This window comes from Hyposmocoma kahamanoa, unplaced genomic scaffold (genome assembly GCF_003589595.1).
Source record: "Hyposmocoma kahamanoa isolate Upper Pololo Valley unplaced genomic scaffold, ASM358959v1 220, whole genome shotgun sequence".
In the NCBI taxonomy this organism is placed as follows: domain Eukaryota; kingdom Metazoa; phylum Arthropoda; class Insecta; order Lepidoptera; family Cosmopterigidae; genus Hyposmocoma; species Hyposmocoma kahamanoa.
The window spans coordinates 587,659-615,099 of NW_020653740.1; the positions used below are offsets into that span (position 1 = coordinate 587,659).

Below are 27,441 nucleotides of genomic sequence, written 5' to 3' on the forward strand. Positions count from 1 at the left end.
CTTCTAATAAGTTGCTTTCCCCGTTTCAGTCAGGTTTTCGTTCTGGCCATAGCACTGTGACTGCACTGTTGAAGGTAACAGATGATATTCGCCTCGCAATGGACAATGGTGTTCTCACTTTGCTTATACTTCTGGACTTCAGCAGTGCTTTCAACTCTGTGGACTTTGACGTATTGCTTGCTTCCCTTCGCTCTTTTAATATTTCTCCTTCGGTTATAGCTTGGTTCGACTCCTACCTCAGAGGCCGCTCGCAGTGTATTCGCTCTGACGAGGCTTCCTCTGATTGGTGTGACTTAGTTGCTGGCGTTCCTCAGGGTGGTGTTCTTTCCCCTCTCCTTTTCTCTGTTTTCATCATTTCTGTCACTTTTGTGCTGTCTTCAAACTTTCATCTCTATGCTGACGATTTGCAGCTTTGAAGCGGTTAATGCTGATTTACGTTGCATCGCTCATTGGGCTGAGTGTTTTGGTTTGTTGGTGAATCCCAAAAAGTCACAGGCTATGATTGTGGGAAGTGGGTATATGCGTGGCATATTGCATCTAGATTCTGTCCCACCTATAGCGTATAATTCCACGCCTATTGCTTATGCTTCAACTGCAACTAATCTTGGCTTGCTTTTAGATTGTAATTTGGTTTGGACTCCACATATTAATGAAGTCAGTCGTAAAGTCCATTTCTCCTTGCACTCACTTAAGCGCCTCCAAAACGATTTACCTTTAAAAACCAAAATATGTTTAGTCCAAACACTTATTTTGCCCTTCTTAGACTATGCTGATTCCTGCTATTTGGATGCTACTGAATAAGCTAAATAAGCTTGAACGACTGCAAAACCTATGTATAAGGTTCATCTTTGGGCTTCGTAAATTTGACCGAATTTCACATTTCCGCAGTCAGCTCAAATGGCTTCCCATCCGTCTCCGCAGGAATTTGCATATTGTCTCCATTCTTTACAATATTTTACATAACCCTGTGTCTCCCGGGTACCTGAAAGAGCGTTTCAGCTTCCTTAGGCCCCAGGATAAACCCTGTCACTCTCTTGTTAGGTCCCAGTTATCTTTTCCATGCTTCAATTCCGGTTTCTATTCTCACTCCTTCACTGTTCATGCGGTCAGACTTTGGAATGCACTTCCTATTACTGTTCACGAAAGTAAATCGTTAGCTATGTTTAAAGTGAGAGTTAAAGAGCATTATTTATCTACTATTTCATCCATATCTTAGGTATTATATTATAAAATATGTATTTATCTAAGTATTTATATAATTTAAAACAATTTAATATTTTTATATTATTTTTATATTATAATTTTTTTTTTCTTGTTTTGTTGTGCACATATGCCCGTTCTTTTAGTTATAGTGTCCTGTATTTAGGTCTGCAGGAAGAAATTTCTATTAGAAATAAGCAGAACCTTTTGTTTTTAATTTCGCTTGTATTCTTTGTGACTTGTTGTATTTTTCCTGTACAATAAACTATTAAATAAATAAATAAAAAAACCTTTAAAGTTAAAAAAAACAGCAAAAAAGGATTTCGTTTCAGTGTAATTAATGCAGAAAGAGTAGAAAATCGAAATGAAACTTATGTAAATGACGTTACTTGTTATTTTTAATTTTAATTTTTATGTTTTCTTAAAAATGTTCTTTCTAACTTTCTAATTACCGCAGTCATGTAAAATAACAATTTGTAATTACCGATGCCATAAAATATTTGTGTCTTAATAACTCGAAAACTACTTTGTCTATTGTAAAGCCATTTAAAGATATTAATAGTTTAGCTTAAGGTTGTTCATATTTTAATGTAATTGGGTCTAACGACACGCGGGCGGGGTAAGGCTGCGGCGTGCTGCTGCACCGTGTAAGTAAGCCGCGGTGCAGCGCGGCGCAGCGCGGTTTACTCTTTTGCGAGAAGAAATGTATACTTTATTCAGTAGACAATATATTCTAAAGTTTATTGCATTTTATAAAATGCACCAGCCGCAGCCCGCCGCCGTGCCGCTTGCTGCAGCTTCCTTTTGAAATGTTGCCTTATCTTCAAGAGAATAAAGTTTATGTTGCATTTGGCAATGTGCGGCAACCCTTAAGTGTCGTTAAATATAACCATCAACAAATCGCACCCTTCGTGTAATAAGGCCACGTCTGTAAAATTACAACTTTTCAGGAGAAAAGTTTAAAGATTATACGAACGAAATTAATCGGTAACTTTTTTATGCGTAGATTTTATTAACGGATGCAAATTTCACATATTACATAATTTGTTTCTTAAAGTTCGTATTATTTTTATGACTGACTTGAGATAAGCACTTTTAACATATAATTACATGTAGCTTTATTATACATATTCTAAGCCAAATTATCATGCATTAATACAAATACACATAGTGAAGTCTGAAATTGATATTTATAGGGACTATGTATATTCTTTATAACAAAATATTTGTACATAAAAAAATATCAAAACAACTTATACTGTTTTGCACAAAAGATATCTTAGTGACAGATAATACATTAAACGTGCACATAAGTACAAAATCAAATTGGAATTTCGCTTCGTGTATCCAATATTAATGCAGAGTCGTTGTGGTATTTTATTATCAATAAACAGTTTAATACTTTACAGAACCAACAACGTTCCTTACTTCAACGTTGTGTTCACACAAATAGACAAGATGGTAAGTATTTTGATTAAAATACGTGGTAAGTAGCAAAATATTTCGTGCAAATTTTGACAACTGTTGAATTTTTGATGTCTAGAACATAATATAAAATATAGGTATTCATGTTATTGTAATTTTGCCTACGATTACGTAGTTATTAAACAGTTATTAAACTGCCTCCGTGGCCGAACGATTACCATGCTGGACTGCCACGCAGAGGTCCCAGGTTCGATTCCCGGGCCGGTAGAAATATTTGTATGGCCTACATTTCGCACCCTTCATGGAAGAATGGCATGGAAGTAGAGTTACGTCAAAGATGTTTATTGCTCTTCTAGCGACTAATATTGTAGATAGAGTTACAAGAATTGGAGAGGATGTGGGTTATATTTTTATGTATCTAATGGAGCAATAAACGTGTTTGACGTAACTCCACTTATGCCATTCTTTCATGAGGGGTGCGATTTATTTCTCTCGTGAGTTTGGGCGTAATTTGTTTATGTCCATGGCACCCGCGACACAAGGTTTCGCTAGTGCGGGGCTATGTTGATCGTGTTCGTTATTATTATTAGTATTTATCTATTTATCTATTTCTATTATTATTATTATTAATGAAGCGTTTGAAGATCCAAACAGGGCGAGCTGGTATTTATCAAATTTCCCTCGAATGTTATTATTGCGTATCGCTATGCATTGTAATTAAGGCGATTATTGCAGGACTCGAAACGCAATGATACCGATGTTGCGATAATACTTACTCGTATTAATTAGGTCAAAATACGACCCAGATACTAAAAGAAAATCATAATAAATGTTTGCGAAACGAGGATTTTCAAATTAGATTTTCAATTAGTGTTAATTATTCCGAAACGTTAAAAGGAATAAATAATGAATTGTTAATTCATAAGAATTAACATTTTTATTTTTTCTACAAACTTTTTTTTCCTGCCAACCACCTACCTACGCATAGTTCATGCAAAGTAATGACTTCAAGAAAATAATTGAAGTAACCTACGCGAAACAAATATATCAATTGTATCTGATTATAACTGGCGTTATAATCAGAATTAAAGAAATCTTAAATTATTTTGGGAAATCTAAACCTTCTTCATGCAATCTATTACGACAAATTGTCTAAATACATACCGACGTATGTCATAGTATTTGACATAGACATTGGGAGATATGCCGTAGTAACAGTTGCGAGCCCCTAATAAAAATATGACATATATTTTAACTTTGCTTTTTCTCGACTTCAACTTTGTTAAGTGTGACGACTTCTTTCATATAATGTCATAAGGTATTAATGTTATTAATGTTATTAAGGTATATTAAGTTATAAGGTATTAAGGTACATTAAGGTATTAATGTTAATGTATTATGTATGTACGCTAGTTTAAAGCCATCCTAAGTAGAGGCGCATCTCCAATAAAGATTTTGGGATTTATTTCTCGGGGATTTCGAAAAGGACTTGTCGCATTGTCGATAAAGTGTGCAGCACATTTATAATATATGATAATTGCATGTCCTCAATAATGAATCAAGAGTATGAACTTGTATTATTGGGGTAATTTGATTAGATCTAAATTACATTATTATTTATTATTTTAATATTTTTATCACCGTTATTATCACAAACCAAGTATTATATTCACATATTTATTTGTAAAAATACTTCACTAGTTTGTTATTATTATTAAAAAGACTTCATTCTTCAACACTACAACTATACATAAAAAACTTAAAATAGTCGCTTGTAATATTTGTCTGTGTTGAAGAAAAAGTAACAGCCTCAGCAGTTTGCTGGTTTTCAGGCTTCACCTTGTATGACTACAACTACAAGTGAAGTATATTCGTCGCTGTGCACACCACAGTTTCTAATTAAATATATTTCATTAAGAAAGCACCATACTCACAGCAATTGATATGGATACTTGATATTGATACAAAGATCGATTGATCTTCGATCAGACTGGACTCTGGTGCAGGTAGACGTAGAGATTCGTAAGATCTTCTGATTCGATTTGTAGCTTAGTTGGTAAGAGCGGTAGTCACGGTGAAACAACAGAAACTGATTCAAGTCCAATCGGATCGAACTAACTTTTCTTTGTATTTGTACTCTCTTTGTGTTTATAAAATAATAATAACCGACGTAAGTAAAATTTGTACAGGTGTCCGAAGACGTGCGGCAGTGTGTGGACCATTGGGTATCTGAAGGTTGGTGCGGAGTCGCCGAGGAAGAGATCTACGACGACCTAGGAAATGCAAGTGAGTTGTTAATTAGTAGTACCGTTCAAATATAATTTCGATACCTCTCATTTTTGGTTTTTAAGTTAAATATATTGTATATTGTAGGTTCCATGTTTGAAAGTAAACAAAACAGTAAGTGAGTTCGTTACTATTATATATGGAACCCATAATATACATAAAAAACGGATATAATATTTAAGTCAAAAAGAAAAAAAATGGCATATTGACTTACAACAACTGACGACTAAGTATCGATTTATAATGCACTAAAATATGTAGTAATTAATGCCATTGTCTTATAAAATTACATTCAAGCTTTCAACAATTACTGTTAGATATGTATTTTTAAAGTAACCTTTACGTCAGTATTTGTCATCATCAATCATATGACAATCTAAATTATAGAAGATAACGAACGAAGCAAACATCAGCTATTAATATTGTCATATATAAGTTACAACAAAGCCGGCTTCTATTTAATTAAATGATATCCCCAATCTCGTGTAAACTCCGTGAGGTGAATCGCCTCAGCCCTTTGTAGGTATGGGACAATTGTATGCACAATATGTTTTAATCCTAGTGTTTCGTTTGCGTAAATGTACAATGCAATATATTAAGCAGATAACACTGTCTAGTTCAGGTAATTTTTTTTGTATAAAGTTACGACAAAGACAATTATGTTTCATATATTCTGTGTAAGGTATAGATTCTTTTTTCTTCATATTTACCGTTATCCGCTTTCAAACAACGCAAAAGAGATCATAATTCCTAACTTGCGTAATTACTTTATTTTGTCTAATATCTGCCAGTTCGTTGATAGGCATCAAAATAATATGTCGATATTTATTATTACAGTTACTTCCACAGGAAATGGTCACATACTTGCGATTTTCTGTACATAGTATGCGTAGTGTCGGCAAAGACGCTTCCATTCGAGGTGTTGGCGACTGTGCGCGAACTGGTGGCTGCGGCTGCGCCGGCGCCACCGCCTCATCAATCGCATGAACCACTACCACAACTTCTTGAGGCTTACTTGTATGTATACTTATCTAATTTTATTTGTACTGATTTCAGTTTGAGTAAATATCATTAATATGATTCTAATTTATTAATCCAAACCGACTTTCTCTCTTCTCTGTATTATAGAGTAGATACTCAAGAAAACATGTATATCTTTTCCAGTTTTTATTTTTTTCAAAAATAACTTGATTTGTTTTGTTATGCAGCAGGTCACATAAACAATCCTTATAGCAATTTATACTTCAACTACTTACGCGCGTACCGCATGTTCCTGCTCTCAATATAGTTTCCGCTTGGAAATAGGGAGAAATAACAGAAAATGTTTACCGTTATGTTGACGCAGGTAAAAGTAATAAAGTTGCTCGCAGCTAGCGGGACCAAAACTTTCAATTATGGAGTGTTTTCTAGCGGCGGCTAATAAAAGACGCCTTTATTTTAATGAATATATTGTGTGCGATAAATTAGAGTTAACTAAATGAATCTCTCATGGCGGGTAACGGAGTGTGAGGCGCGGTGGGGTCGATATGTTTTCGTAGGTATTGAGAAGTTTTGTTAAGCGGATTCATCAAGGTCTCCGAGCGAGAAGGTGGGTGGGTCACGAACAACTTTTATGTAGAAGCCAATTAACTCAGGTTAGTTTGGTAGTTAACCGTCAATCAGCTTTGCATGCTTTGTTTACAATGACCTTTACTATCGGTATAACATTTAATTATTTTAGCCATTGGGAATTACTGGATTAAATATATGTTTTGTATTTTTATTCAATAAATACAAGGTCCAATTCGAAATACAATATTACTAGTTAATTTAGTCAGAGAACATCAAAAGAATATTGTTGTTCAGCAGTTCCATCTGGGAGTAGGGTTGCGGAATGGGAAAGGGAGGTGTCTAATTTATGATTGTGCTAATTGTGCGTACGCAGGTGGTTTGAGCCGCTGATCGATCGCTGGCTCGCCGTCACCAAGACCATGGCCCTGCAGAGGGTGCGCTCTGCCGTGGAACTCGGTCAGTCCTTAAAAAGCGTTTATTTAAACTGCATCTTAAAACAAAAATGTCAATTTCTCAACGGCCAAGATACGGAATTTAAACGGCCGGAAAAGAATTCCACGCCCACTTTGATAAAAGTTCCCTTGAATTAAACATTCTTGGCGAATGTTTTGTTACGTACAACGCGAACTCTTACTTTTTTAATATTACGAATAAATTGTGGCACATTATTTAAAGTTATAGGAGAGGAATATATAAGTAGACACTCGAAAAGTTCGTAGCTGGGAAATGAACAGTCTTCTTCGTATAATAATTAGAATAAAGCTACGAACGTAGCACACGTAGCACACGTTTCCGTTACGTACGCTACGCCACGGAAACAAACTACAGCTGGGCGTAGAGTTAATACGTAATCTCAGCTGGCCTTATATTTATACAATAAACGCTAAAAACAAAAAAAATACTTAAAAAAGCGTGACTATCGCATACGTATCAGGCAAATAATAAATCCGACTGCCATCAAAATTCAAGTTCCACTATTTCCGAAGCAAATATACAGGGTAGGTAAAAGCTTACTTCTTAAAACAACTTTTTTTCACTCAAAGGAATAAGCACGCAATGGCGTAGAAATGGAAGTTAAATTTAAATGAAAAGTCGTTACTGTGAAGAGGGCAAAAGGCAAAGGTTCACACCCGCATAGGGCGCCCGTTTAGATAAGCATCGGATCTAAACTGAGGCGCAACACGAAACCTTTTATTGGGCTCCGACAATAGATTGTTCCTGATGTTAATGTATCAGTATAAATTGTCAAATGTCTACATTTTCAACATTGTAAACAAGAATTTGTTTGTACGCTCACTACGGAATCAGTTAAGGCTTTTTGAAAACACAAAAATGTAAAAAAAATGTAATGTGTCGTAATGATAAAAAAATTAAGAGTTATTTTTATTTCTTCAGTGTCTTTTGTTCAGACGACAGGATTCTTATTATCAAGTAACTGGATTATGATTGTCAAATAACGTCTCTTTTTGAATTAATAACGAGTTGACAAGAGCTTGTGAATTCTTTTTTAAATTCTAAAAATATGTTATTAATTTTGTTTGCTTAGCAAACAAAATGTTGCCGCAACTGAAAATATAGGTATCTATTTTAAAGTATGCGTTACACTTCTTCGCTGTAGATCGTCCGGTGGAAGGCGAACATCTAGTTAAGCACAGCACTTCTTCCGTGGACACTGCCGCATGGTAAGTACCTTGTACCTATATTTCAGCTGTACCTACCTCTACATGTAATATACAAAATATTATTTGTAACCACATATCCTTCTCATAACTTTACGGTTATCTTTTTTTACTTTAGACTCTTCTACTCTGAGCTGAAGTTAATAAATACATTTTTAGAGTAGCACGTGTAATTATTTACAATTAACATAATACTACCATTAAGATCTGAGTAAACACTTGTTATGCTATGCGTATAGCTCTTGTCATCCAAAATGTTTCACTTTTAATTAACTGTATTAATTCGTCTATTTATTTATTTAAAACTAACAGCTTCAAAACAATAAAAACATACAGTCAATTACAGGTTTCCACTCATATACGTAGTTGCAGACAAAACAGATACAAACGAACAATAAACAGACTGTGTTAACAACAAGTACTTACATGAAGAAAACAACCCAATACCTGCGTCAACAGTCATCAATTATTCAATAAAATTAAGTAAAATGTCTGTGAATTTACGCTTTAGCGCATTAAGATTACAAATGAATATATCTACATCCGGGACATGATTGCTCAGCACACTATTCAAACTCTTTTCAGCTACAAAGGTAGCTATTTTGTCAATACTTTGTTCTCGCTAAGGGAACTGTAATAGGATGGTAGTGTCTCGTAGAACGCGTAGGTAAGGCGATGAGGTGCCCAAAATCGCTTAAATATGGTGTTTTTGTGTACGTTTTTAGGCGATAACATAGCACGTGGAACTTTGAAAATAGTACATCCTGTAACACGTGTCTTGAAGTGTAGCTTGAAAATCCTAGAATATTGCATATTGTCATAGGTATTACAAAAACTGGATTACAGTGAGATTCTGGTGGTTATTTTTTGACATATTTTTCTCGGGCAAACCAAACTTGCTTACTACCAAATTTGGTGTGGTTATTTAAATGGTACTTATCTTGATCCTGACACTTTATTTGTTTTAAATAAAAGACAAATAACAAATTTAGGAGTAAAATGTAGGTTTCGCCTACTAAAGTACGAGCTAAATATTTGCTTGCAAATTATGGACAGGCACTTAACAGTGTGGAAAAAATGTCATGCACAAAAAAATACGTAAATAAGTAAATATAATGGACCAATTTGTTGAAATCAAAACAAAATATTTAAAAAAAGTCAAATTAGGCATTAGCTGAGAATAAAAAAAATATATTTTTGATTGGATTAGAACCTTAAACACAAAGTATTCAAAACAAAAATGAAATTATTGTTTGCGTCCTTGATTATTTAGTATCATCGGTGTACTCGGCCGGATGACTCGGTTCATGAGTAGAGTACTCGGTTAAAATTAAGCATCACAGCTATAGACATAATAAAGTAAAAATCAACAATATATTTAAAATATTCAAAAGAGATTTATTACTAGAAATTGTAGACAATTGTAACTATTTCTAGCAATTTAGTAGTTTAAAAAGAAAGTTTACATTATTGATATTTAAAATTTAACAAAGGCAAGTTATGATTTAGGAATATTTACAAGGCTTTCTGCGCGTTCAGGTAATAGTCTGTTCCTTTTTTCTTCATACACATTACCCGCTTCGGCAAATAACCGCTCGCTATACACAGTGCTTGCAGGTGCATATAAAAACACTCGTGCTTACTGTGCCAGTTTTCGATATTTTGTTTTATGCTCTGCCCACCATTGGAAAGGACTCTGCTCTCGTGACAATAAACTTTCATTGACATATCGGCCTAATTCAAGAGTAATGGGGGCTTTTAGGATCTCGGTAACTCGGCCGAGTACTCGGCTCGGCAAATGTTAAACCGAGTAATATTCGGTACTCGGTTACTCGGTAAAACTTGTTCTCGGCGTTTCTCTATTTGAGACAAACGATGTATTGTAGCAGTGAAAACGATATAGGGAAACTATTATATTATACAGTGTGTTAGGGCACGCACTGTACAAACTATAAGGGGGTGTTTAGTATTCAATATTATGTGAAAAACACTAATATACATGTGGGGTCAAAACTCAACTCCCTAGGAATGGCAGCCATTTTGATTTTTTATACTTAGTTTGCTAAACGTTTGTTCTAAAATTATCATATTATGAGAAGTAAAAGCAGTATGAACATAAAAAATATTTTTTCGGAAAGCTAAGATTAGCGGCAATTGAATAAAATATCTGTCATGTACATAAAAAAGTGAGGGATTGCCTAATAAAAATAATGAATGTAAATTTTTACCAAAAAATCTGCCAAAAAAACTAAGTTTTTGTAATTTAATCCTAAAATAACCAAATTAAAGTACTGTTTTTATGTATGAATTTTAAAGTATTTCAGCTGTTCTTAAAAACACGACAAAAATCATAATCCTATGTCCACAATTCTAAAAGTTACAGCTTCTGCAACATAACGTCTCCGAGAGCGAAATAAGTAAATTTTACAGTCTTTCTAGTAAATTGTTTTGTGTTGAGATGTAGTAAGTTAATTTGAAATAAAAAAACAGTAAAAAATATTAGATTGTTTATTTTATAAAAAAAAGAAACACATAAATATATAAAAGGTGTTCAAAATGTCCCCCCCTATTTAGAAGGCAAGCTGTTGTCCGAATTCCCACCTGCTGCGTGGCCCGATATAAAATTTCGGGATTTGCACGAATTTCTTCAGCAGCTTCACGAATGCGCGCCGATAGCTCCTCTCTCATATTCACTGGGTTAAAATAAACTTGTTGTTTCATCCAACCCCAAAAAAAATCTAATGGATTTAAATCCGGACTATGCGGAGGCCACGCAACAGTGCCGCCTCTTCCAATCCACTGTGGATAATTTTCATTCAAGTGCTGTCTCACAGCTGTGGCGAAATGAACCGAGGCTCCATCCAGCTGCAACCATATTCCTCGGAGACGTGCGATTGGCAATTCTGAGAGTAATTCCACAAACTCTGTCCTTAAAAATTCCAAAAATCTTGGGCCATTTAATCTTTCCGGCAACTCCACCGGTCCAACTAATTGGTTATTAATAATACCAGCCCAAACGTTGACAGAAAACTCATGCTGGAATGAGGATGGTCTCACTGCATGAGGGTTTTCGGTAATCCACATATGTAAATTACGATAATTGGTTATCCCCGCTCTTGTAAACAAAGCTTCGTCGCTCCATAAAATCTTCTTTAAAAAGTTTGGCTGTTGCCGCTGTTGCTGTTGTTGTTGGCGCCTTTTGATTAATCCACGCACTAAAAACTGAACGTGCTGCATAGTCCGGATCACTAATATTCTGCACGCGTCGAAAATGGTAAGGATATAAGCCTTCACTTTTCAAAATACGCCACACTGTCCAATGCGACGTACCAAGTCGGAGAGCAATTCGCCTCGTGCTTAATCTTGGATCTCTGTCATCATATTAAGAACGGTTTCTTCATCATAAACTGGTATTTCACGTGCACGTTCACCTACTGGTTGACGAATACCATTTTCTGCCAATCGCCTATGAATATAACGAAATGTCTAGTGATTAGGTGTAGGCGGACTTGGGAATCTCCTTCGGTATTCACGAACTGCTGCCCGTGCATTACCATTGCAAAATCCATAGATGAAATGAATATCTGCAATATGCGCACTTGAATACTGCTGATTATTCATGACGAATCAACAATAAATTTCACTCCGAAAGCACTTTTGGTCAGGATGTGTTGTCTGAGTAGAGAGTAACAACTGACTGTTAATTGTTGAATGAAAAGAACCGTTAAGTACCCTTAGAACTTTTTTTCAATCAGGATTGTGCTTAGGGGCTTATCTTTTGTCCCTTTTACACTTGCAAGCTGGGCAGAGTGAGCCAGGTAATAAATGGTTGAACTCATCGCCATTGTTGTAACCGAGAGCGATCTTTTGTGTTGTTAAGATACTAAGTTCGAGTAGTAAAAACTTTTAGAATTGTAGAGAATCGTATGATTATGATTTTGGTCTTGTTTTTAAGAATAGCTGAAGTACTTTAAAATTCATACACAAAAACAGTACCTTAATTTGGTTATTTCAGGATTAAATTACAAAAACTTAGTTTTTTTGGCAGTTTTTTTGGTAAAAATTTACATTTATTATTTTTTTTAGGCAATCCCCCACTTTTTTATGTACGTGACAGATATTTTATTCAATTGCCGCTAATCTTAGCTTTCCGAAAAAATATTTTTTATGTTCGTACTGCTTTTACTTCTCATAATATCATTTTAGAACAAACGTCTAGTAAAGTATAACAAATCAAAATGGCTGCCATTCCTAGGGAGTCGAGTTTTGCCCCCCACATGTATTAGTGTTTTTCACATAATATTGAATACTAAACACTCCCATAAAGTTTGTACAGTGCGTGCCCTAACACACTGTTATAGCAATAAACAGAAAACATTATGTATCTTTTTATTTAGTTAACGAGAACCATGTTCTAGTTTTCGTAATGAAAACACCAAAGATCTACAGTACTTCAGTACATGTGACATGGATTCGTTTAGCATATTTTTAAAAAGACGTTATATAAAGTTAAGCAGCAAGGTTCTTTTTAGCTATTAAAAAGTTACTTATTTAGGGTTGGTACCCTGAAGGACTTTTATTTTCTCCGATTTGGCTTGGTATGTTGCCAGGATCTTTTGTGAGCGGGTAAAGGACACGTCTGGTGTTCTACCTAAATACATAACTCAATTTCACTCGAGGTGTCGGTTGTTTCTTGTTTGCATAACATGTCCAGTTCTTATATGCTTTGATATTTTTTGGTTTGATAGCATGTGTGTATTTTAAGTACAACGCCATTTGTTCACGGCAATCAATATTAAGTTAAATCAAGCGGAAGGTCCAATTACCACACTCTTACCGCATCGGGGCGTATGGCGCCACCTTATGGAAGAAATTATAGTAGGCGCGTTATCGCTCAAGGTCATCGACGCAAGGTCATCGACGTATGTCGTTGATATGAAGTGTCATTTGTTTCATACACTTATAATTTATGATGCAGGTGTATATTAATATTAACACCAGGTGGGCATTACATTCGTTCATTCCTCGAACCTGCAAGATGTGGAATGATATTCCTCCTGAAGTATTCCCTTTGTTCTATGACTTGGGCTTCTTCAAAAAGCGTGTTTACACGGCTCTCAAAAGCTGGCAACGCACTTTATGTTGCAAATGTCCATGGGCGACGATGAGCACCTCCCATCAAGTGGCTCGTCGTTTGCTTTCTTCTTTACATTAAAAAAAAAATAGATATGTTAGTTTTCTACATGGACACGGCCGGGGATCGAACATGTGACCTTGGGACCTCGAACATGGGACGATGGCGACACCATGAAAACCAGTGGACAAGCCGTCGAATATTTTTACTACCTAATTACAACGTATAAATAACAATGCTAAATATCCACAACAACGACAATTGAAAACTGATAACTGAGAATTGAGTTTGATAATTGTAATTTTCGATTGAATTGGAGTTTATCAAAAATAATCATCTATTATTGATTTGTTTTTGTTTTTGTTAAATAACTCCACTACTTTGTTATAATTATTAAATACAAAGATCGTACACAAAGAACAATTCTATCGACCGAACAGGACTCGAACCATGGGATTCCGTCCTCTTCCAACTGAACTACAAGGTCGAAACGCTTACGGCGTCGAAAGTCGAAAAGTCAATACAAAGATCTACAACAAACACGTAAAAGAATTTCGTCAACGACAAAATAGAACAGTAATGTAATTTAAATAATGTAATTTAAATCCGGAAAAATAGTTTCATTTCCTATATGTGTAACAATCGCGAAAACCTAAGAACTCGATATACCCCCAAGTTACTAACTGTGTCTAAATACGAACACCATTGAAAATTACAGGTGGTAAAGATTCAAGGTCAATACGAGGTACATACCAAGGACTACCAATTATACATTGTCTTTTTGATGGGTTAATCCTTAGACCAAAAGACCGACGCGATAGTCGTACTATGACTAGTACGGAATCCGGATTGGTTAGGATTGAACAGGTTGTTTTTGTTTAGGAAATTAGTTAGCTGGTGGTGAACAAGTTTTTCTAGGACTTTGGAAAGGAAAAAGACTTATCTTTGTTGTTTTAAGGATTTTTCTTTGTGGTCAATCATTGTATTTAATCATTATAATAATCATCTAATTAAATTATACCAAAACAATACGTGGCAACTTGCAAAAGAACGATGTGTAATTTGAAAACTTGCAAGAGACGTCATCGTGTTTTGAGGACAAAATAACTGACTGTGCTTGTATGATGTAAACAAAGGGTGTATGTTATATTAGCCTATACCACATGCGTCTGGTTTGGCGTGCCATCGGCGGTGCGGAGGAAAGTACCGGAGGGGGCAGCCTGCGCCTACTGGAAGCTGCATGTGCCACTGCTCTGCACTATGCTGATCTCTTGCACGGAACTTTGGCTGATCAGGGCTATTATGAGAATCATGGTATGTTTTGTGTAGTTTTAGTATCCATTAACATTAAAAGTAAGGTGCAAATTACAGCATTATATTAACAATGTTTAACCGATTTTACACAAATCATATAACGTAATCATACAACCATAATCTATTGCTTTGTTTTTCGTAAATCATATGTCATTTAACTGATAACTGCTGATAACTGATAACTGAAGATTGTTTAAAATAATAAATAATACGTAATCAGATACCTACCTATTTTTTTCATTTCGGATTTAAAATAGCATACTCGTTTTTCGTCTTCATTTGTGCATATTTTAAAATGGTAACACGTTAAAATTCGTGGGTCTTGTACACATACATTAAAATAAGGTCGATATATAAAGATAGGGTTCATGAAAGTATTTGTATACAGGTCAGAACAAAACAACTGAGGAAATATGTACGATCGTCAACAACTTGGAGTACGTGCGCCGCTCGCTGGCCGAGTACGACGATGAACACATGTGAGTTTTTCGTAGCTCCTTACGTATAATGTTAGGACCCATTTAGCGTTGTAGGTTCTGACGTACGTGAGGCGCACTATAAGTTTCCGGAATGAATAAGAAAAAAATACTATAAATGGCCAGAAATGAATTTATTGTTTCTCAAAATATTCTCCGTTAGCGTTAACGCACTTTTCCATGCGAATGAACCAATTTTGAGAATATATAGGTATGACACTCCTCCGTGGCAATCTCTGAAACTCTTCGACAGTCTCTTCAGGTGATGAAAATCGTTGACCGTGTAACTGGTTCTTAATTTTTGTAAATAAATAAAAATCACAAGGTGCCAGGTCGGGACTGTACGCGGGATGGCTCATAAAGTCAACGTTGTTCACTTTCAAAAATTCATTTGTCTGTCTGGCCGTGTGAAAACTGGCATTATCGTGGTGCAAGATTATACCCCAGATATGGGGTTTACGGTTATTTTTACGGAGTTTGTCAATAACTTCCGGCAAACAAATGATTGTGTACCATGTGTATTCACGGTACAACGATTCTCCAAAGCAACACTAGTTTTATTAACAAAAGAAGCAATAATACGCTTAGAGGCACTTTGCACGCGCGCCACTTTGGTTGGTTTCGGCTCATCTCGAAAGACCCATACGCTCGATTGTTGTTTTGTTTTGGGACCGTAACTATAAATCAATGTTTCGTCACCTGTTACTATGTCCCACACCAAATTTGACGCCCCTTCATTGAATCTGGTAAGCATGGCATTGCACCAACTGACGCGATCCGTTTCTTGAGCCTCAGTCAAATTGTTTGGGACCCACCGAGAGCACAGCTTTTTCACACCCAAATGTTTGTGTAGTATTGATTGTATTTGACTCATGCCTATGCCAAAAGATGCCCGAATCTCATGGTATATCACATGCCTGTCTGTTTTGATCATACGGCGCACAACATCGATGTTTTTGTTGTTCACAGCAGTGGACGGGCGACCATTACGAAATTGGTCACTGAAATTCACACAACCGCGTTTGAATTCCGCAAACCTGCAACCTTTAAATAGTCGTCTTGCATGATGCTTCATCGCCAAAAGCAGTTTGAAGCCGAGCGAAGCTCCGCTGAGCTGTTAAATTACACTAAAAGTCGTAGAAAATCATACTACAAAAATTTTCACGAGTTAAATCCATGGTGATGTAGATGTAGACAAACAATTTCTAAAATGTCGCCACAATGTAAAAACAAGTGACAGTTAGATGAAACAAACTCTATTTTACAGCCAAAGAGTTCCATTTTCAAATGTCGTAATTACTTTTTAAATGTTGTTTATGTAAGTGGCCAGTTCCGGAAACTTGTAGTGCGCCCTATGTAGCTTCACTTTGGGCGCCTTATTTAATGTAAGTACATAACATATATTCTACGTCTGTCGGAATACGTTTAAAATACAAAAAGATGATTTAAGATAGATCCTAGATTTCCGTTGACAGAATCTTATTTCATTGAAAAGGTCTCAACCTCAAATAATCTTTATTTCATAGGTAAGCAAATTTCACTTAAAATCGTCACGTTGATTCAACTCTTCTGCTCATTTGTAATGTAGATTCCCCTAAGAATAATGAGCAAGAAACGCTAGGGGTTGCTCTTTGTAAATGTACACTTATAGACAGCCTTGACTATCTGTATTGAGTATACTATTTGTTAATTTTTTAAAAACAATCTAATCTATAACGGTATACATCGGAAACATTTAATTTCGAAACCAGCTCAGCTGGTATGTTTGCAGACGGTGATTGGGTCTTACATGTAATGGTTACATATTTGCCTTCAGAGTAGACTCTTTTTCATCAAAAACAGTCTTTGTTTCAAATTTAGACACGGGTCAAGTGATATGTGAACATTTTTACTATCTATGCATTAATTGTAGCAATTGTATTTAAATGTAGAAGTAGTATATAATAGTATGTTTACGTAAACTTAAAGAAAAGCCGACCACGGTTACCAAGCCTAATTAAATAAAGATTAACCTACCGCCTACCAAGCAAAAGCCGTGGGTTCGAATACGTGGTCACAGCTCTGAGTTTATCGGAATTTAATTTGAAATTTATCAGAACCTTTTCGGTGAAGGCAAATATCGTTATGAAACCTGCACGTCGAAAAAGACTCACAACACTCGGATAACATGTATAGTCTCCAACCTGCATTGAGCCAGATTAAACCCTCGCCTAGAAAGAGACCCGTTCCCAGCAGCGGGGCGTATATATGGGTCGATGAGGAAACTTAATTTACGGTTACTATATACATTCATTTTAAGTACGTAAATAGTGAACGAACTAACACATTTGAACCAACTCACTCACTTAAATTATTGTTACAAGATAATTCTTTTAAAATCACATTAAAAGGTCGTTTGAAAGATTATTTGGAATAGTCTTAGCACTACACACTTGCACGAAAATACAAAAGAAGGAGACTAATACTTCCTTGAAAGACTCGAATTACATTAAACAGCATCAACAAAAAGGAACAGTGGTTGTGTTAGATAGACTGTTATTACAATTTCGTGTCGGATTCTGTCCCGAAAAGGTTATTCCAAAAAAATATTTTTATTTTATGTTTATTTATTACATTCACAATCATTAATATATATCTTATATTAATATATATACACATATAGTTATTATTTATTTAATTAAATATCATGATGTTTTTACTACCATGATATTAATTTTTTTTTTTTTTTGTGAAAATACTCCACTTGCTTAAAATTATTATTGATACAAAAATCGAACAAATACAAAAGAGACCTTTCAATCCGGCTGAAATAGAACCAGCGACTGTTTGCCAGACCAAGGTGAATCGCTCTCCCAACTGAGCTGCGCAACGGATAAACAGATTATTTCTGCCGCCAAGCAGTAATGTTAGCATTATTGTGTCCCGGTTTTGAAGGGTTAGGATGCTAGTGAAATTACAGTCACACGAGACTTATCAACTTACGTCTCAGGGTGACGGGCGCATTGGCAGTGCTCCTCAGATGTTTGCGACTTAAAGCTTTGAGTGGCACTGCAACTGTTATGAACAAGCGTATAGCATATCATCAGACGCACGACTTGTCCGTCCCGTCAGTGATATTATATAAAAAAAGACTATACGAATTTCTCTATGTGTCTATTGTCCATCTTTAGCGATGCACGATTTTTTGGATTTCCTGGATTGTAATGGACCATATGCCTCCGAATCGATCCTCCAGATCGTATGCTTTTGAATCGATCTCATAAAAATCGGAAATCGTTTAAAAAAGTCTGTGCTTGTAATAAATAAAACACCTTTTTTATATTATAATGATTAAATTGCCATAATATTTTTTTTCTTTGTACGCCTTTCAACAATCGCCACATACTGTAGACTTATCGTATTTAGATGTTTCCGAACTACTTTTCATGTAGACCAATATAAAACTTACGATTCAGTAGGGGTTCAGAAATATACTGTTTGGTCTAAATTGTAAATACGATCTAGACGATTCGATTCGCCTTAATGATTTTCTTTAAAATCGCAGTGAAATGAATCGATACAAAAAAATAGCTAAATCGTATATACTTGAATCGATCTTCATAAAAGTCTAATCGTAATAGGCATCCATATTCTTTATGTTTGGATTTTAATGGCTTTCTTAGCCGTAGAGCCACCTGTAACAAACCTATGAAAGTATAACTTATAGTTTTTCTAAGGACTGGAACGGAAAAGTAACAAATCCGCCTGTAGGAGTTACATTATTTTCGTAAGTGCCAAAACCGTTTTACTTATCAAGGTCCGTAGTTTGAAACACTAAATAAGTTCAAATAAAATAATGTCTAAAATACAACAAACCATTCACATTCACATTTGACTAGTATCTCTAATGCTATCGTTAAATTCATATATTATTAAAATTTTTACAATCATAATCACAGCCTGAATACGAAAAACAACAATGGTTACTCGTGTACTTATTACAAATTCAATATTCCGATGGGCGAAAGTATTGGATATATAAAAATATAGCGAAGCAAATATATACCGTATATACCTAAAATTTGCCTAAAATCAAGAATTTCCCTCCAAGCGTTTCGAAATATTTGCATGAGTAGTTTTAATTTGTATCTTCTACTGTGGTAGAAGGCACTCTACTGCATGGCGATCCTGAAATATTTATGTGTTCGATCGGTCCCCATCTGTAAATATACCTACAGAGTCGTGTGCTTTCATAGAATACATTTCCTAATCCTATTTTCTGGTATAGCCGATCTATCGTGCTACTACGCAGAAAAGCACTCCAAAATTCGCAGCTAGAGTGATATTTCCCACTATGAATGCATGCAATGAAATTCTGCGAATCCACCTGGTGGCTGAAATGACAGGTACGTGGCGGTTTACGTATCGTTTGACAATAAATTGCGTTGCTATTGTAAACGGACAATAATTTTAAAAAATGCTAGTGAATTATCGGTGAGATAAGAAAAGATAATGAAAATGGAAACCGAGATTTTATTTGATTTTATTTATGAGTGGGTGGTAAGTGTACAGTACAAGCTTTTACACTCTTACACTGTCACATGTCATTACACTACAGTTCTGTTTACTAGTTATTCAGTATAGCCTGTTAGTGTAAAATCCTTGCACCGAATTATAGTTATAAAGTAAACACAACATTTCATTTTAAAACACGTGTCAACGTTACTAGTAAACTGTACAGACTTATTTCAAAAAAGAAACTTACAATAAATTTACTTGTTTTAAATAGACCTCCTGAGCATGGCACGCCAAAAAAATTCCATACCAATTTGAAACTTTGGCAAACTTTTAATTAGAAAAGGCGTTGCGGTAATTATAACTTCGTTTACCTTATATTATGGTACGTCATCCGCAAATATACAGCTGTCTTAGTATATTCGTATATTCACGTTGTTAAAGCTATTATTATGAGGCAGTTACGGGACTCCCGTGTAGACTACTAACAACGCTTTCTGTTTGTTCATTCGTCAATGTTAAGAACGAGTTATAAACTGCAACAATGTTGTCAAATGTATGACTATTATGGACATTTTAATACTTTACTATTATAGTTGTGTACAAGAATATAAATAAACAACAGTATTAGACTCTATTAAACCAGTTTGGATTTGATTTATCGTTTTGTACCAGTGATGCCGTTTTGTGTCCGTGAGCCCTACCTATTATAACGCAAAGCAGCATTTCCGTATTCCAGTTAAAGGGCACGGAAACCGAACCCAACCACAAGCACGGAATCGTTAAGATCTTTTCTCCCACGGCCAACAACGTAATTATGATATTAAAAATATTTCCTAAATATCACATTTTTCAAATATGTGGTGCTTATCACTTTCCAATATGCGAAACGTCTTAATGTTGCGGGTTTGAATTTATTTTAAAAAATCATCAATTTTTCGAAAAACACGTACCTTAATAATACTGCTTTGTTGTTGACCGCTATAACGCACGATTGTCAACATAATAATACTAAGACTAAACAAAAAAGTATCATTCCTTAATAAGTCATAACTTAAACAGTATCAATGAAGAGAACGCTCGTCAACTGGTGCGCGGTGCGCTGGGCACTCTAGACGCGCGGTCTGCGCGTGCTGCCGCTCCGTTAGCTGCGCGTGCACGTCCCCCGTTACGAAAAGCTGTCTTTCATCTCGCCTGGTCACCGGATACGCTGCCTACTCCACAGGTAATATTAAACACGATTAAACTCGAGTAACTACCATTTCAAATGAATGTATAGAAAATCCCACTTTAATTACTATTCTGCGCCAGGAAGCGGCGTACATACTTATTGAAAAGTGTGGAGATTCGATATTATTTAAAACAGTTGCAGGGTTCACAGAATTTGGAGTCTTTTATTAAATATTACCTGCAGGCAATAACACCGTTACTGGAATTCCTGGATCAACACCTCTCATCCTTGAATACTTGGCTTCTACCTCGCGCATTCTCGCGAGCTTTGGCTGGTTGCTGGAGTGCAGTTCTTAAGGAGGTGTCGGCTCAGGCCGATGCTGGTGGTGCAGAAAGACCCAGGGTTTACCATCATAGACTGCGAGAGGCACTTGACTTACTTGCTGAATTCTTTCACGCGGAAGGCAAAGGTATGCAAATTATTTATTTAAAAAATCCATTACGTCGTTTATCATATTGTACACAAACTAACGGTAGCTCTTGCACAGGACTTCCAATGTCAGAAGTACACAATGCAGAGTGGCAAAGGCTTGAACAACGAATGCAGTATCATCAAGCTGCTACTGAAGAGTTATTAGAGCTGTGGCTTGCTGATCGACTTGCTGAACAGGCTCGTACTCCAATGCCTTCACCGTACGGTTCTATTCTTGTCAGGTAAACAAATCATAGGAGAAATTAAATATGAGGTACATTGAGAGTAATTGAAAAAGCGCAGTTCATTAAAGTAATCCTTTCTTACCAGGGTTTATTTCAATCACGACTCACTCTGCGTGGAGGTTCTGTCTGCTCGTGATGTCATCCCACTCGATCCTAATGGTCTGAGCGATCCTTTCGTCGTTCTAGAATTACTTCCAAAGCGTTTATTCCCGAAAACTCATGAGCAAACCACAAACGTCCAGAAGGTAAGTCTGGTTGATGTTGTTTATACATATTATCCACTTTACGTAGAATTGTTTTTGCCCGCAGAAATAACTAGTCAGTCAGATTTATAGAAACGAAATGGCCATAAAATAAGTACTATTAAACGGGACGTTATTCTAAATCCTCAAAAGGGTTTGATACGCTTGAATGCTTGTAAGAACTTGTTCTGTCGAGTCCTATGTGTCATAACAAAAACTTAGAGAAAAATGTAATATATTGTCATAGAAAACCTTGAATCCTGTGTGGGATGAGTGCTTCGAGTTTACGGTGTCTTTGGAGTCTTGTCGGTCACCACAAGCGGCACTGTCGCTGACGGTATGGGACCGTGATGTACTGACAGCTGACGACTTCGCCGGGGAGGCTTTCGTGGCCCTATCCCGTATTCCTGGTGTGAACAGTCATGCGCCGCCTGATCCGCTACGTCCACTCGAACTGCCACTCATGCAGTTACATGATCGAAGTAAGTTTCTACATCTATTCGTAATGTTACACAACATTAATTTTAAATAACATTTTCCCTACACGAAACAGTATACGTCGCTATACGTTCCCTATACGTCGTTCTACATAATATTTGTTACTTGACATTTCTACTTGCTTATATGCGCGTGGCCCGGAAACCTGATCCTTGTTTTCTAACAACAATAGAAAAGCTTACCGTCGCTGTTAGTAAACAAGTTTATCTTTGTCAGGGTCGCTGTTCAATAAAAATGTCTTCCATTTTTATTTTATTGAAAGATTTAAGAAAGCCGCTATCAACGAAATTGGATTGATCATGGGATAACAAAAGATGCTCTTACAATACCAAAAAGATGCAGGCTTACAGTGCTAATATTTCAAATTTACAATATTTTATATACGTAAATACAGCTGTAGAAGCAAGTACTCTTAATTTAAATTCAAATTAAGATTCAGAGCGCGCCTCATGGTCGCACTTTGACAACGGCCTTAATGTACCTATTAAAAAGACCTCTAGCACTTACATAATAAATCTTTAAAGAACGAAACTTCACTGCAACATTTTATCACAATATTCTACCACGTGTTAACGACGAAACTCCGTTTCAGGTCACCCTATTTTACAAATACTGGAGTCACGAACGGCGGACAAACTGGCGACTGATTTCGTTAAGAAACAAAAACTGAGATTTGCTGAACAGTAAATTTATTTTGATGTATAATTTTACACATTTTCTATTAATTATTTTTATTAATTTACATTTACGCACAACGTCCATAAAATTCGACAATATATTATGAAAAATACTTTACAAAAAGAGATATTTTTAAAATTCAATTTTGTTTTTTATAAAATTATATATTTCTATTATTATACGTGTATATTTAAGATGTCACTACCAGTATTATTGTATTAAAATACTACAAGACTGTGTAATTCTTCTATTCATGAGAGAAAACTGTATTGTGAACTTTCAAAATTTTGTATGTGTGTAGATAGAGCACCCTCGGAGCTTATGTCCCTAGTTAGTCTCTCTTAGAAATTCCCGACCAAATACTTTAAGACTCGATGTTTATTATTATTTCAATCGGCGTAGGTGTACAACTCACTACACTGTATAAGATTAAAGCCGAATGCATTTCTTAAATAATGAATTAAATATGTATTACGGCTACCTATTCTTGCACAATACTTGCTTGCTTGCGTACTCTGCATATTCAGCTTTCAAAGTTTTCTATATACAATTAATCTACCCTATACCTCGTAAATAGTATTAAAACGGTGTAGAGATTGTTATGGTTTAAATATACAACTTCATTCATACTGTAGTGCCCAAATAAAACATTACTATGCTTGTCTTTCTATGCTATATCGAGCTTTCTACATTTCACCTATCCGTCAAACTTTTTGTACTCTATACATAGTCTATGAGGACTGATTTTCGTCGTTAGCTTTACATTTAAAATTTAAATCCTTACGTGACAAAATGTTCATTGTGTATACAAATTTATATGTATTATTTATTCATAGAGAAATATATTATATTGATGTTTATTAGTAAGTGAATATATTAAATAAAAATGATGTAACAATGTTGTAACAATTAGTATAACATAATCAATCATTACATAGATGTAAATCATAACTATAATAAGGAATGAGTTTCAATCGAGGAGAAAATGTATAATTCAAAATGCCTGAAAGATTGTTTTAAGCGGTCGTAAAAAGTCTACAAAAACATAAACTTACATTTCTAGTCTTTTAAAAGTAAAGTAATCGATCTTTATCAAAAATCATATCCCGAACAAATCTCATATCACTAAAATGCTGAGCTTAATAAGATTCGTTAACAAAGAGTCTTGATTTTTTAAATCTTTTGGTAAACAACAAGACCAAAGTCAATTAAAAATAAACTATTCACAAAATTAATTTACATTCAAAATTATCTATTATATTTTATATCGATTGCTGAACGCTTTTTGTAAACGAAACATTTTTATAGAAAAGGAACTTTTATACTTATTTCGATAAGTATTGAGTATTATTGGACTTGACGCCGTATGACATGATGCCAGTGTAGAGCATGAAACTAGTAATGGGATTGCTCAGGATGACAATGGTCATGGTAATAGATGTCAAGAGACAAGCCGACGGAAAAAATGTTAAGCCAAATAAATACCTTAACAATAAATGTTTAAATCTCGATGTTGTATGTTGTACCAAGGTGTATTACATAAACAATTACTTTCAGATAAGTAATACTCGACAAAATTAAAAGAAGCGTTGTCAAGCTTCACACTTGACATTGTTTTTAAATTTGGTTGAGTATTACTTATGTGACAGTAATTGTTTCGGAAGGATGTCAGACGAGTAGACCCCTAAATCTCAACCACGTATCTTTGATAATTCTTTACTAATTGAGCCACGTATCAATGTCATGATTATTTACTTTATTGCGGTGTATGTTAAACTGTAATTTTATTGAAAGTTGTGTTCCTGGCTTTAATAAAGTCTATGAAAATGAACTTATTGGGATTTTATTTTGTCAATTCATGTCCATTTATTTTTATTATATGACGAAGTTGGTTTATGAGTTTACAAGTACGTAAAACAGGTCATGCAAACATTGCCGCTGCCTCATTAGCATTGTTTACTGTCGGGCTACTGAGACGTAATATTCCTCTTTTAAGATTTTCTGGAAGAATTTTCTCACAAGAATACTTTGTCTATAAATATCTAAGAGCCTCCTTAGATCGCTACGCGACAATTGTGAGGACACATGAACTACTATTACTATTTTCATACTTAAAAGCGTAGTTCATAATATGCTACTGAAATTTACAGTAGTCGTACACAGTATGCTTATGTTCTAATAAAACATGTTAAGTTGTTGCATAATCTGTAATTACATGTTGTTCTAATAAGATGATCACATACATGATCGATATTTTAACAAGCGGTAATAAAAATCATCTCTCAACGATTACATAACTTGAAACTGGTGTGAACTAATACAATTTCGAACAAGGTCCCTTTTTTTGAAAGCGTCAATGAACTATTATTTACATAACATCAAAAACAATACAAAATTCTTACAAAGAGCAATATAAAACAGCGAGCTCCAGATATGAGTGTCATGTGAATCTGTGAATGCTTGACGTACATGTGTCGTACGGTATCTAAATAACGCATTCCATTCCAACAGTCGCTGCGCGTCAAAAGGCTAAGCAGAAGCCAAATGCTTCCTTTACTTCTACGTGTCTTTCTAAGTATGTAAAGTTTTATTATTTAGGTACTTAGGTAACGCGATAGCCTTTCCACTCTATAAAGTTGATATGATTTGATTTGAGTATATAACCAGAAATCAAGGACGTATAATACGTATTGTATAATACGTCCATGCCAGAAATAGAGACGAAATGTCATTTAATTTTTTTTGAAAACTATTCTGCCATATCATTACTGTGACAACTGTGCTCCGATTGGCCAGCCTGAATTAGAAACAATTGACGGTTGTCGTCAATGGGTATCGTCAATTGTTTCTCTTCAAATTGACCAGCTAACTTGAGCTTTGCTATATTGGACGTCAATTGCAGACATGTTTAATATTTAATTACCGATGAAATGTGATTCCGTTTGTTTTGTAATTAGATGTTTTGCTGTTTTTCCCCACGCCACCGAATGGAACAGCACGCCATTATTAGAATATTACAAAATATTTTTGGAATATACGGAGACATGCACACAGATCAGTTGTTGGTGCTGTCTATACATCAGTGCAAACGAGAGTTGATATATAAGTGATGTATCACTGATGAGTTACCAGGAATGTATGGCCCTTATTTCGTCTCTATTTCTGGTTATATACTCGATGTGTTTCATACTGACAATAACAATAAAAGTAGATTGCGGAAAATGAAATGAACTATGAAAATTCCCTTCTCTTGATTTAATTCTGAAGGAAAATGTCGCGAAAAGGAAAAGTATTCACCAAATTTTTAAAACGTATACGAGTGTGTACTACTAGACTAGTGGATTATGAGCTTTTAATCAAACATTAATTTCGAAAGGGCCCTATATAATTTTTTTTTTTATAAAAAATAAGTGTTTTTTCAACGCATTTGACCTCCATTCCACCTGATGAAAAGTAACGATGGGGTCATGGAGCATGCACATCTAAATAATGACTATTCATTTTCGCCTTTTTTATAATACCAAGTGACTGTACGAACGAGTCGTGCGCCTCGTGGTGAGCGACACACCTGGCCATAACAGTTGCAGTGCCACTTAAAGTTTTAAAATCTGAGGGGCATTGCCACTGCGCCTGTCATCCTGAGACTTACATAAGTTCTCATGTGCGTGTAATTTCACCAGCACCCTTACCCTTCAAAACTGGAACGCAGTAATGCTCACACAGTAATGTGCGAAACGCATGATGCGAATGAAGCTTCATACTTGTCGAGTATTACTCATGTGACAATAATTGTTTCAGCCGGATGTCGGTCGAGAACGAGACTATACTTCCAGAGACTAGATAATCTATTTTACAAGCCGATAGGTGCATCTTTTCTGCGTAGGTAAAATAACTGCTTCTGATTTTGTAAACAAAACAGAAATACACAAAATATCTAATCTAATCTTTAATTCTATTATCTAAGGCCGTGTATTTATTGTAACAAACAAAAAGTAACAACATACGCAGTTCGTTGTTCTTTAAAGAATATTCACTCCTAGTTTAAGGTTACATAGCAAATGTTATATTCCCACACACGTAGTAACCCTTGTTTAATAAGAGGAAAGGTTTTAGGGGAAAATAAAAAAGAAATTAAAAACTACGGATTTCATTATTTATATTCAAATTTCCTTTTAAGCGAAGATAATAAATTACGACTAAATATCCTCTTTTAGGTCCTTCATTTTGTTTTATAAGTATTTAGACAGAATTTCGCTTAAAAGACGGTCGCGCGATGTGGATATAATTTTCCTCTTCAGCGATCAGCATCTTAAGTGCCTTAGGGTCAAGGTTCGAAGAAGCCCTTCACAAACAAAATCTTTGAAAATAATTATTTTTACATTTTCAAGTACCAAATTATGTGTCTGATTATGTTTTAATCAGATTTTTTTCTAAGCTGGAAACGTGGTATTGTTTGCCACTGCACCATATTATATCACGCTCGCAAAGGACTCCTTATTTTTTGAAAATCTTTTGTTCGTGTTCATACCTATTATTAACAAGTACTGCGTGCAGTTTGTTATAGTAGCGTAGAGCCC

General features: G+C 35.3%; 1 protein-coding gene across 2 annotated transcripts in view; it reads left to right on the forward strand.

The window, feature by feature from the left end:
- The window catches only part of LOC113227900 (BAI1-associated protein 3), a 118,286-nt gene extending 94,287 nt beyond the window's left edge, over positions 1–23,999 (forward strand). For both annotated transcript variants that reach the window (XM_026460988.1, XM_026460989.1), the window contains 13 exons: positions 2,610–2,661; positions 4,815–4,911; positions 5,796–5,928; positions 6,836–6,918; positions 8,081–8,144; positions 14,429–14,589; positions 14,978–15,068; positions 20,622–20,784; positions 20,974–21,199; positions 21,278–21,443; positions 21,532–21,691; positions 21,936–22,170; positions 22,779–23,999. In XM_026460988.1, coding sequence (XP_026316773.1) covers positions 2,610–2,661; positions 4,815–4,911; positions 5,796–5,928; positions 6,836–6,918; positions 8,081–8,144; positions 14,429–14,589; positions 14,978–15,068; positions 20,622–20,784; positions 20,974–21,199; positions 21,278–21,443; positions 21,532–21,691; positions 21,936–22,170; positions 22,779–22,873 — 1,726 coding nt within the window. In that variant the 3' untranslated portion in view covers positions 22,874–23,999. The remainder of the gene's footprint in view (positions 1–2,609; positions 2,662–4,814; positions 4,912–5,795; positions 5,929–6,835; positions 6,919–8,080; positions 8,145–14,428; positions 14,590–14,977; positions 15,069–20,621; positions 20,785–20,973; positions 21,200–21,277; positions 21,444–21,531; positions 21,692–21,935; positions 22,171–22,778) is intronic.
- The last annotated feature ends 3,442 nt before the right edge of the window (positions 24,000–27,441 follow it).